A 12,317-nucleotide genomic window follows, 5' to 3' on the forward strand; every position below is an offset into this window, starting at 1 on the left:
GCGTTGATTTGCCGCATAGACGACTTTACGAAGGGGCTTTATTTACTCCGCATGTTTTGATCTCGATCATTGTGCTCATTTACTGACGCGCATGCCCACCGTTCCAAAATTAAATCAGCCGTTTAAGTGAATGGGTTGTGCGGCTCGGAATTTTTCTGCTCGTACTGGTGCAAGCAATGTCGGTTTTATAACTAACGGGTGTGTTCTCGAAATCGGAGCCAAGAGACACGCCCCAGGTGCGATGGGGCGTGTATCCGATTTTAAAATACCAAAAGGTGATTTTAAAGGACCAAAATTTTTTGTTTACAACACAAACCTTGCTGTCCAAATCCTGCGCGGATGCATTAAAACACCGCAAAAAAAAAGAAAGAAAAGAAAACCTTGATCAATAGAGACACTTGTTATCTTGCAGTGTTGTTGCAGGACTGTTACATTACTTGTGTGCTAACGTTTACGCGCTTCTACGCTCTTTTACGCACGCCTGCGTGACGAGCTGGCGTGCTACGAGTGCTGCCTCTCTTTCACTCTAGGAACCTTGATGCATTTAATAATATCTAGACTATGTATACCAATATGTGGTCATGGTGGGTAGGAGGGTACCGGTTTAGTTCCATTGCAGAGCATCGTTTTATCCCGTTTTAAGCGAGTTTCAGTATCAAGTTATAATTACCAGTTTTTACCAGCCATACCACGCTATTGATTCTACACAGCAAGATATTTTCATTTCCACCCTGATCTCGTAAAGAACATCGCGAACGACATGGCAGGACTGAAAAGAAGGTTTACGCAGGCTAATTGATGACCTACAGCGAAGGTTTATTGAGCTTCACCCGGGAAATGGAAGCAGACGAAAACGTGACTTGCAGGGAAAGGGACAGCAAAGCAGGCGCGAAATCTGCCAAGGAACACAAGATCTTTCGAGCAAGACGGGAAGAGAGAGATCGAAACAATTTTTATTCATCAATTTTGGTGGAATAAGAGAGAAGGGGTTGGGGGGGGGGGGGGGTGTAGGCCCGCCAGGCGACCACGAGCCGTAGGCGCACGGCGAACCCTTGGGCTCGGTGCAGCGATCGGAGAGCTGCAGATCCATCGAGGGACACGCATGAAGAATGTGATTGAGGTGACCTTGGGAAGATAGAAAACTTCTCGCGCGTATCTGTAGTTCTCAGAGGTCGAACTCGTTTCAAAAAAGACTGATCAGAAACACGCTCACGTCGCCCCGCCAAGGGAAAAAGTGCGATCCCTGCGGAAATTCGGTTATCGAGGCCGATGAACGTAGCTGTGCAGTCAAGCTGAGAGCAGGAACCCAGCTTAATTTATCGCCGCGCCTTTATTTTGCCGCACCTCGGGGATCTGGAGGGAGAGGCTGACAGACGAAGGCGACGACGACCGTCGAAGGCCGGCGCAGAAGGCGAGCGTAGAAGAAGACAAAGACCGTGCTGTTGGATGTGTTCGATTTGGGACCAGGACGACGCTGACGACCAGGGCCAGCAGTGTGCGGCGAGAATTGCGTGGGGCGCCGTTTCCCTCAACCTCAAGCTCTACGAAGGAGTCAGAGGAAAGCATGGAGTGGACCACGGCGTCCCTCGACGAAAAGGAGCGCCCTGTCGACGAGTACCAGGCCTCCAAGGAGGTCATGTGCGGCATCCGGAACCCGGACCCGATGTGGTTTGGTGCGTTGTCGTCGGGCCCGCTGTCCGTCGTGCAGGAGAGGTCCGCACGGAAGGTCAACATGCTGGCCGGCCAGAGGAAGGCCGCTGCAGAGTCGAGCCGGATCGAGGAGAGTGGTGGATACGTGTTCCAGAACCAGACGGTGCCCCCATCGTTCAGCTCTGGTGGCACACCCTTCTGTGGGCCACAGGATATCTACTTGCGTGAGTATACGCGTATTCTTTGTTTATATCGCTTTTGAAGCGAAAGCTTCACTACGGGACCTCATGCTTCGATCGCCGGGTGCCTAGTTTTCACCTTCAAGTGACCTTAAGCTTCGAAAGCAGAAGATAGTCGTGTAACTGGCCCCCTGGCACAGTGGACAGCTTAGTCGTGCTTTAAGCTACGAAACCAACTGAGCACGAGCTTGGAAAGGAAAAGAAAGGCGCGTAGCTGCTCTTTTGGAGCAGTAGACACCTAAGTCGTGTTTTTTATACGTGGCGGTAGTGATAGATGTGCGTTGCATGCGTTGGCATTGACAACGTTTTGATTGAAACGCTGCGCTGAAGATATAGACCTCCACTCCGCCACCTCTTTCTCTTTCTTCGTTCACTCCCGCCTTTCCTCCGAGATCTGTGAGACAGGTAGTGCGCCGTTTCCATACTTCAAAAACCAGTTTACTGAAGCCATAGGCCATCGGCGTTCATTGCATTCATTGGCGTTGGCGTTGACAGCGTTTTACACTCAGATGATTTTAAGGAAAAGAAGTGCGCATAACTTTCTCCCTTGGTAAGTGGACGCCTGAATCGCTTTTATAGGTACGCGGGGTGGTGAGAGAGAGATGTTGGCTGCATGCATTAGCGCTGACAACGTTGTTGCAGACACGCGGAACTGCTGGAATAGGCCGCAGCGTTCATTGGGTGAGCAAACTCTCGCGATCAACAGTTAACAGCAACCTGCCAGGGTGGCAGGGTGGGTGCGCTGCCTACCCAGTGTCTGGAGCGCACTCAACGTTACAGACGCCAAGCTGCTTTTAGTTGCCGTATACGCCATAGCTTTCGCTCTCTATCCAGGTTGAGCAGAGTTGAACCGCAGCTAATTTTTTCTTGTCTTGCTTCATTTTTCTTCTGTTCAATGTACCTTTTTTAGCGTTCTGCCTTTTCTTGAGCGCACTCATGTTCCGGTGACATTTTTTCCGTGCAGAGAAGGCCGCCGCTCTCCTGCATGGCCAAGGAATCGCGGTTCGACAAGCGGCTGGCGTGACCGACTGAATGGAACTTCCGCATTCCCGGACTCCGGCCCCTGTGGTGGCGCCCACAGCGCCACTGCGCATGCTCAACCATTGAAATACCGATTTTCCACCAATAACTAAATAGCGGAGAAGGTGGAGCGAGAACGTTCCTAACTTTCATTTGACTACTACACTGCCGCTTGCTGACACTAGCTGCGGTTGATTCTGCAGTGCTGTGCAGTACGACGTTGCCAGTTTCGCTGCTTAAGATCACAATGCGCTCATAGTTTCGATAAACTTCTCTTCCAAATGTTTTGCCTTGAGAGCCATTCACTGTGACGCACTTTATGCGGTGGAGAGACACACACGTGCTCAATTTGGTATGCCTTCGTTTTTGGAGTCATTTCTGCTGTCCGCGGTTGGCCACACACGCCTGTGTGTCTGCGTGATTCGGGACGCTTTATATACACAAGTACACACAACCCACGTCTAGACCTTCCATATGAAAGCTGCCGCGATGTCAGGCAAACAGCTGCAAGGAGATTAAGCACGACGTCGCGATCATCGGCTTGAGGGCCACCTTTGAGGGGCATTCGTCGCTTCGTTCTTGAATTGGATCTCTAAGAGGGACATCCATGGCCAAACATTCGTGCGATGACCTGCCGGACTATAATTCTTGTCTGTAGCTGATCCGGAAAGCGGGCGATCTCGAGACGGTAAGGTCCCGTGATGCAGGCGGGCATGGCTCGTACTTTGAGTGCACACTTTGACAGGTTAGTGTCGGGACCATTTTTGCACTCTGGAGGAGGGCGTGAAAGTTTCGCTGAGCGGATCGAGACAAACGTTTTGTGCATGCCGATGTAGTGAACAACACAGCGCGCGATTGCAAAACAGAGAGGTTAAAAGCCGCGTGTTCCATATTATATTGCTTGTAGGTTCAATATCGTGACATCCAAGGAGACACTTTAAAAATAAAGCGTAGATACAGTACAATGCCATCGAGCTTTGCTTGGAAGAAGGTGATTTCTTCTTTCTCTGTGTGCTTAACACTGCGAGCCAGAAGTTCTCATTTGATGTTGGTCATCATCGTTATTACAGTGATCATCATCTAGATTACATTCACAGGATTGCCCGCAATCCCTATCCGCGAGTCACTTCATTACCGACTCTGATTAGGAGGCTTCAATGCTCAGCCTCCACCCGGAGTCAGAGATCAAGCTCCTCCAGCTGGCTGAAGACGCCGCTGCTGCCCAAGAGATAGTGGCCGGCGTTTAAGCGGCGTCGTCCTTTCTTGCTCAGTCCGTTTCTTAAGGGTCCGCTGTTTTTTCCGAATATGAACTACCAACTATAGCCCGTTCGACGATGGTTGCGAGTTTAAGCGGGGGGCGGCTTCGGGTCGCTCCTCTGTATCCGCTAGAAAGTTTCACCACCGCCGGGCTGGACAAAGGCGTAGTTCTGCCAGTGGTTTCTAACTACCCCTCCGTTGCGCCAGCCGCGACTGCCCTGCACTAAAATAAAACCTGATTATTCCACTTAAATGTCTGCTGCCCTCGACTACATTTTGGTTCTTTTGGTTTCTACGTCGTCACGCTAAGAGAACACCGGTTTTTTATTGTGCGTATTACGTGGCCTGGCCAAGGCGATTTTTTCGTTTACTGACTGACTGACTGACTGACTGACTGACTGACTGACTGACTGACTGACTGACTGACTGACTGACTGACTGACTGACTGACTGACTGACTGACTGACTGACTGACTGACTGACTGACTGACTGACTGACTGACTGACTGACTGACTGACTGACTGACTGACTGACTGACTGACTGACTGACTGACTGACTGACTGACTGACTGACTGACTGACTGACTGACTGACTGACTGACTGACTGACTGACTGACTGACTGACTGACTGACTGACTGACTGACTGACTGACTGACTGACTGACTGACTGACTGACTGACTGACTGACTGACTGACTGACTGACTGACTGACTGACTGACTGACTGACTGACTGACTGACTGACTGACTGACTGACTGACTGACTGACTGACTGACTGACTGACTGACTGACTGACTGACTGACTGACTGACTGACTGACTGACTGACTGACTGACTGACTGACTGACTGACTGACTGACTGACTGACTGACTGACTGACTGACTGACTGACTGACTGACTGACTGACTGACTGACTGACTGACTGACTGACTGACTGACTGACTGACTGACTGACTGACTGACTGACTGACTGACTGACTGACTGACTGACTGACTGACTGACTGACTGACTGACTGACTGACTGACTGACTGACTGACTGACTGACTGACTGACTGACTGACTGACTGACTGACTGACTGACTGACTGACTGACTGACTGACTGACTGACTGACTGACTGACTGACTGACTGACTGACTGACTGACTGACTGACTGACTGACTGACTGACTGACTGACTGACTGACTGACTGACTGACTGACTGACTGACTGACTGACTGACTGACTGACTGACTGACTGACTGACTGACTGACTGACTGACTGACTGACTGACTGACTGACTGACTGACTGACTGACTGACTGACTGACTGACTGACTGACTGACTGACTGACTGACTGACTGACTGACTGACTGACTGACTGACTGACTGACTGACTGACTGACTGACTGACTGACTGACTGACTGACTGACTGACTGACTGACTGACTGACTGACTGACTGACTGACTGACTGACTGACTGACTGACTGACTGACTGACTGACTGACTGACTGACTGACTGACTGACTGACTGACTGACTGACTGACTGACTGACTGACTGACTGACTGACTGACTGACTGACTGACTGACTGACTGACTGACTGACTGACTGACTGACTGACTGACTGACTGACTGACTGACTGACTGACTGACTGACTGACTGACTGACTGACTGACTGACTGACTGACTGACTGACTGACTGACTGACTGACTGACTGACTGACTGACTGACTGACTGACTGACTGACTGACTGACTGACTGACTGACTGACTGACTGACTGACTGACTGACTGACTGACTGACTGACTGACTGACTGACTGACTGACTGACTGACTGACTGACTGACTGACTGACTGACTGACTGACTGACTGACTGACTGACTGACTGACTGACTGACTGACTGACTGACTGACTGACTGACTGACTGACTGACTGACTGACTGACTGACTGACTGACTGACTGACTGACTGACTGACTGACTGACTGACTGACTGACTGACTGACTGACTGACTGACTGACTGACTGACTGACTGACTGACTGACTGACTGACTGACTGACTGACTGACTGACTGACTGACTGACTGACTGACTGACTGACTGACTGACTGACTGACTGACTGACTGACTGACTGACTGACTGACTGACTGACTGACTGACTGACTGACTGACTGACTGACTGACTGACTGACTGACTGACTGACTGACTGACTGACTGACTGACTGACTGACTGACTGACTGACTGACTGACTGACTGACTGACTGACTGACTGACTGACTGACTGACTGACTGACTGACTGACTGACTGACTGACTGACTGACTGACTGACTGACTGACTGACTGACTGACTGACTGACTGACTGACTGACTGACTGACTGACTGACTGACTGACTGACTGACTGACTGACTGACTGACTGACTGACTGACTGACTGACTGACTGACTGACTGACTGACTGACTGACTGACTGACTGACTGACTGACTGACTGACTGACTGACTGACTGACTGACTGACTGACTGACTGACTGACTGACTGACTGACTGACTGACTGACTGACTGACTGACTGACTGACTGAAATCCCTTCCCCACGCAGAGTAGCAAGTCAGCGGATTTAAACGCCGGCTAAATTACCTGTTTTCAATTAAAGAAGCCCCCCTTTCTATCTCAAAATGCTGCCGCCACGGCCGGTATCGCAACGGCGACCTTTCGGCTGAGCAGCCGATCGGCATACAGCCGCGGAGCCAGCTGCTGCAGGCAGCTTTTGCTCTTTCATCCACGCTACTCTCCCATTCTTTCTTGTGGTGAATGCTAATATCAGTTCCGGAGCATTCCGCCTGCGCCCGAGAGCACCTTATTAATGCACACGCCCCGAATCTGCACTGGGGCGGGTGCACAAAACCGAAACAGCACAGAGATTTCAGTGCAGATGTAACGTCTGGTGGTGTCGTGTTGCATTGCCTGTGGAGCCTAATTCGAACTGCCTGCTCTGTTGAAGCGGGACATGGGCTTTCTTTTGCTTCGTCGCCTGGTGCATGAAAAATGATACCAGTGGAGCAAAAGAAAGTGCATGTCATGGTACAAGACGCAACGCGGACGGTTCGAATTGGGCGCTTTGGGCATTGCAACACGTCATCAAGGAATAGAGTTTGCTCTGAACTTCCGGCGCAGCTCATACGCTCTGTTTCAATCTTGGGTGCCAAAAAATCAAAGCCCCAGATTTCCTCGCGATGGAGGACTTTAGAGAAAGGGTTTATAACGTCGTCTGGTCCATAGCTGCGCATTCGCCAATGGCCGTAACCACTAGACTGTGCTGAGTAAAAAGTTGTTTTGTAAATTTGAGTTAATTACCTCATAAGCATGTTTTTGAAAATGATTGGCATCCGCCGCGGCTGACAGTTTGTTCCCGAGAATATGTGCTTTCTCTATTTCGATCATCCTATCTAGGGGATTTTTCGAAGGTGTTAGCTTAAACACTCGGTATGCACTCTTTCACTGCAATTTTTGTAGAGCTAGATTCGCCAGACTGCTGCACATTGCACGCTTTAGTTTTCTTCGTACTATTTTTCACCCCTACCATTCTGACTTTGCCTACTGAGGTCCTCAGCTATCTGCTGCAATTCAAACTGTGGGCTACTCAGCAGGGTATAATGTCATTAGCAAATCTGATATGCTAAGGTATCTACGATTACCACTTTTTTCTACCTTTCTCGAGTACAGTGTTTCGAATACCCTCCGTGGACGTGCATTGAGTAACAACGGGAAGTTTGCGTATCCCCGCCTTATACCCCTTGTTACCAATATTTATCTGCTCCTTTTTGGGGACTGTGGTCGCTGTGCAGTCGTCCTCGGTGTTTTCCAGAACGTTCGCCCCTGCTTCCCCCGAGCCCTGATTGCGCAGTGCCAGCGTGACTCCTGATGTTGTAGGAAATTAAGTGTTCTGTCGTCGTTCATTGTCGTAGTTGGGTGGAACAGAAAGTCGAGAACGCGGGGGGACATCAGTGGTCCGCCTCCTTGCCCTCCCCTTTAGCCCCCAAAATGGACGTCCTTGAAGCCGGAGAGCGTGTTGTCGCAATGTTTTCACACAGTTCATATAGTTGCGTATATATTTTTTTTGTACCGCGCAAATCTCGTCATAAGATTTATTACTTGAGTTCGTGAGTGATACTGTATCACACAGCATTAACGGATGTTTTTCTACCTTTATTATTTGATGGTGTTTTTAGAGTGAAGAGTGCTGGTATGGAGCACGGCGTTGGGCTGGAGAAGTCGTTCCAGTTGGCCGTTGTATGGGGGAAAAGAAATACAGGCACTTATTCCTTTTTTTGTTCGCCCGTTGGTAGCTTATGCAGTGGCGGGATTTGAAGGTACAGGCTCCGTTCTCAAGGCCGCTACCCAGCAAGGCCGAGTATTAGATCGGGGGAAAGCTGGTACCCGTTTGAGGAAACCGGTGGGCACAATACGCTATCGCGCAATTTGTCTTACAGCGACAGCTGAGTGTATCAGGGTGCAAGCATCGATGTAAGTGATTCGCGCAGTGCAGCTCACCAGCAAAGAAGACGTACAGTCGACAGTCTAGAATATTTGTACTATGTGATCACTAAGGAAGACAACGCAGATGCGTGTCTTTGTGCAATATTCACTTCGAATTGCATATTACATGACAACAATCAATGCCGCGTGATCGCCAAAGTGCAGCGCGACGGCGTATATGGAACTCAAGCTGAAGTTTGCCGTGTCGATTGCAGCGCCGTAACACACAGCATAGCGAGAGGAGCAAGCAATTTTGGGGGCGCTCTTGGTGCTATTCCACGCCACCTTCCTGAGCTTATTGGCGTGAGCTTCTGCGCTCTGTCGAAGCCACACGTGGTGCCTGTCAGCTATCTGGGTTATGTCTACAGAAGCGAGAAAAATAGTGCTATCAATCAAACGCGGTCTTCTAATCGTTCAGAATGTGCTCTCGTGTTTGTAGCGGTCCGAGCGACTGACGGCAGCACTTCTAGGCACCTAGTGGAATAACTGCACTGCCACCTGGGCAGCGCAGGTTCCCTACACGACGCTGCTACGGGACGCTAAACGCTTCTTCGCGATTCATTGCGCACGCTTTTGCCTATATTAACGTGAAAAGATATGTCCGATCAGCAGGAAAGCCAGCGACCGTCGCGCGTGCATGGCGCAAAATTCCTCAGTGACGTCACCATGCTCTCGCGTGAAGTCAGCACTAAACCATGAGATATATCGACGCCTGCAGCGAAGGAGAAAATTTCCTGCCAAGGTGCTGGGAATTAAACCAAGGACCGTCAGATAGCGAGGCGAGCACGCAACCCATAGGCCACAAAACCGAATGTGTTCCGAAATCGCGACTTGCGACTCGGCGATCATCCTACAGAACGGACTTGCTTCCCGAATAGAGGCGTACCTAGTCTATGCGTTTCCTTGCGAGTATATACTAATCTGTAGGTGTGTGATTAGAAAAGGAATGAATATTTAATTAACCTCGCTACAGAGCTCACGATGAGACAATGCTTTCGCGTTCAAAGCACGTAAGCAGTCTTAACCGTTTTGATGGTTCGCTTCACCTCAGCTCAAATGTCCGTAATCGCTTCTGCTGATGCCCTGAGCGAGTTTGGTAATGGTATCAACGCGATGGTCTACGGGCGCCATTAAGTGGGTGAGAAAGTGAAGGAGTAAAAATTTGTTAACGTCTCAAAGCGACACATGGGGACTGTGCACACTGTAAACAGAAATGTGTAAAAAGGGAGTAAAGTTGTCCTCAACGCACACCCTATAAAGAAGGGCGTGCGCCAGAGGACATCTTTAGTCACTCTTTACTCCCAGATAGGTTTATTCGTGTTCAGTGTGCAAGGGACACCGTATAGCGGAGGGCTCTGGATTAATTTTGACCAACTGTGGTTAATGAATTTGCTCTGATATCGCACGGCACGCGGGCCTTTCTGGGTTTCGTCCCCATCGAAATACGGCAGGCACAGCGGGGATCGAAACCCCAGACCTTGGCATCAGTAGCCGGACACCAAAACCACTAAGGCATCGCTGGGGGTATAAAGTGCGGGAGCCGTTACGGCATGTCACCAGACGCCGCAGCTAGGTGGAATCCTACGGCGGCATCACTGGCAGCTGTCAGGGTTGAAAGAAATGTGAAGGTTCCTCGCCGTGCTTGCGATTTAATTTTTGCCGACAGTTGGGCCAGTGTGTTTTTGACGTATGACAGTATCACCAACGCGCGAAAAACAGAAACTATATAGTAGGATACAACTCAAGAACGAAGCGGCAGATGCCCTTCAAGGGAGGCCCTCCAGCCAATGGCGTCGACTTATTTTCATGGCGTCGCGGTTAATCCCTGGTCACGCTATATCATGACAGGGGATTTACCATGGATTCACTGCTACTTTATGAAAATCGGCTAACGCCAATGGCTGGGGCAGAGGTCTGCACAGGCCTAATCCTGAGGCCCGAGCCCGGCCCAGGCCCGCGACCTGTATCCAGTGCCCTCTAAGTTATCACTTTATTGTACTTGGCGGAGTGGGCTCGGGCTCGTTGCCGCAGCAGCACAAGAGCTAAAATGCTCACTGCATGGAAGGGGGTTCGTATTATGCAGAAGTTATAAAGCCAGAAAATGCGCTGAAATCTCCAAAACGCTTGAAGAAATTCGTTTGCTATATATTAAAAGAAGTAAGGATGAGGCGGGTCCGGCCGAACGGTTTTTTAAGCAGTGATATCATCTGTGAGGCCGCTTGGGATTCCCGAGTGTTAAAAGAAAAGGGTAGCATGCACGCGTACAAAATTACTTCGAGTTACCATTAGGCTTTTAATCTGCAGTCATGTTTTACGGCGCGCGGTGTGTAAATATTAAAACGTCCTTGCTGCCGCAGTAATAACTTTTCGTTTAATGAACACGATTTTAGAGGAAGAATTCATGGCCGCTTTTCAGTGGAGACAAAAAGCAAAACACCTGTTTAGTGCATAGTATGTTAAAAGACACGACGTGGGCTAAACCAGTATGCTTATCCTCAGTGGCGTTTCTCAAAGCCTGCAGGTGTGATTTTGGCAACACGCACAACGATCTTGGGACAGACAACTGCAGAAAAATCGAACGAAGCTCCTTCCGGACCCGGAACTTCAAGCGGTCCATGGCCTAGGCGCGACGGGTGAGAGAATTTTCCGTCCTGACACCGTGCTGTGCTCTGGGGTGCTTCATCTGAGGGGCATTTGCTGCTCCATTATTTAAGTTGTATCCGACTGCAGGGGAAAGAAAAAAAAACAGGGCAGTGCTGCATAATAGAAATGTGTATTAGCGTGCTGCACGTACAGCGTTCTCAGTAGGTCAAAAAGCAAAAACTAAAAAAAAAATACTGTCAGAAGTGGGGTTCGAACCCACGCCCTCTTTCGAGGACCAGAGCTTAAATCTGGCGCCTTAGACCGCTCGGCCATCCTGACCTTTTTTTTTTTTTTTCTTTATTGCCTGTCTTTGGCTCATGACATTGCACAACAAAAATACACACAACGCTATATACATACGACACGGTCGTGGTCAGCCAGCACGAGACTGGCTTCGTCAGCTTAAAATTCCCGCAACATACACAACGGCTCTAGTCTTGAGAGCCACTCGGGAGGCTCCGCAGCTGCTTTTTGGATTGCAAGAAACCAGTCCACGCTTTCCCGAAAATAAATTCGGGCCGGTCGTGCGTCTTTGTCACAATGGTAGCCTGCCATTCTGGAGCGCCATATACAGTGGAGGCCCAAGAGCATTATGAGATCAAAAGGTGCCCCATCCTCATTATCAGTGCTTAAATAGCGAATTCCGTGCGCGTCAAGTGGTAGCTCTTTCTTTATGGTCCTTTGTAACACGTCCCAAAAATAAACCCCTTCCCAGCAATGCAAAAAAACATGGTCTATTATTTCAGGCTGTTTACAAATTAAGCAGTTCGATCCCCACGGTAAAAAGAAATCCTTTCCCTCTAGAAACTTTTTAACTGGTAACGTCCCGGTGTGTAACTTAAAAAAGAAAGTCTTTACTCCTGGTGGCACCTGCATTTTCTTCACCCTTTTTAAAACATCCCCTCCCGGGCCTCCACTGTACAAGGCCCTGTACATGGGCTCTGGGAAAACAATATCACAAAGATCATTGTACAA

General features: G+C 49.5%; 1 protein-coding gene and 1 non-coding gene across 2 annotated transcripts; one reads left to right on the top strand and one right to left on the bottom strand.

Annotated features, from left to right (window-relative positions):
* Positions 1-1,564: 1,564 nt before the first annotated feature.
* LOC149349794 (importin-7-like) lies at positions 1,565-2,913 on the top strand. The gene is made up of 2 exons (XM_089575496.1): positions 1,565-1,878; positions 2,859-2,913. Exons 1-2 carry the CDS (start codon positions 1,565-1,567, stop codon positions 2,911-2,913), a joined length of 369 nt encoding a protein of 122 aa, XP_089431622.1.
* An 8,624-nt stretch (positions 2,914-11,537) lies between these two features.
* Positions 11,538-11,621, bottom strand: TRNAL-UAA (transfer RNA leucine (anticodon UAA)). Its single transcript has one exon. It is a non-coding gene; the product is annotated as a tRNA-Leu (tRNA).
* Between the last annotated feature and the right edge of the window lie 696 nt (positions 11,622-12,317).

The sequence above is a fragment of the Amblyomma mixtum genome, chromosome 3 (genome assembly GCF_055824585.1).
Source record: "Amblyomma mixtum isolate Tamu chromosome 3, ASM5582458v1, whole genome shotgun sequence".
In the NCBI taxonomy this organism is placed as follows: Eukaryota; Metazoa; Arthropoda; class Arachnida; order Ixodida; family Ixodidae; genus Amblyomma; species Amblyomma mixtum.

What these genes read in the sequence shown, in the direction of transcription:
- LOC149349794 (XM_089575496.1), top strand. Translation starts at nt 1,565, where the DNA reads ATGGAGTGGACCACGGCGTCCCTCGACGAAAAGGAGCGCCCTGTCGAC. An exon ending in CAGGATATCTACTTGCGTGA is followed by an intron (nt 1,879 to 2,858) that starts GTATACGCGTAT and finishes CGTGCAGAGAAG; the next exon opens with GCCGCCGCTCTCCTGCATGG.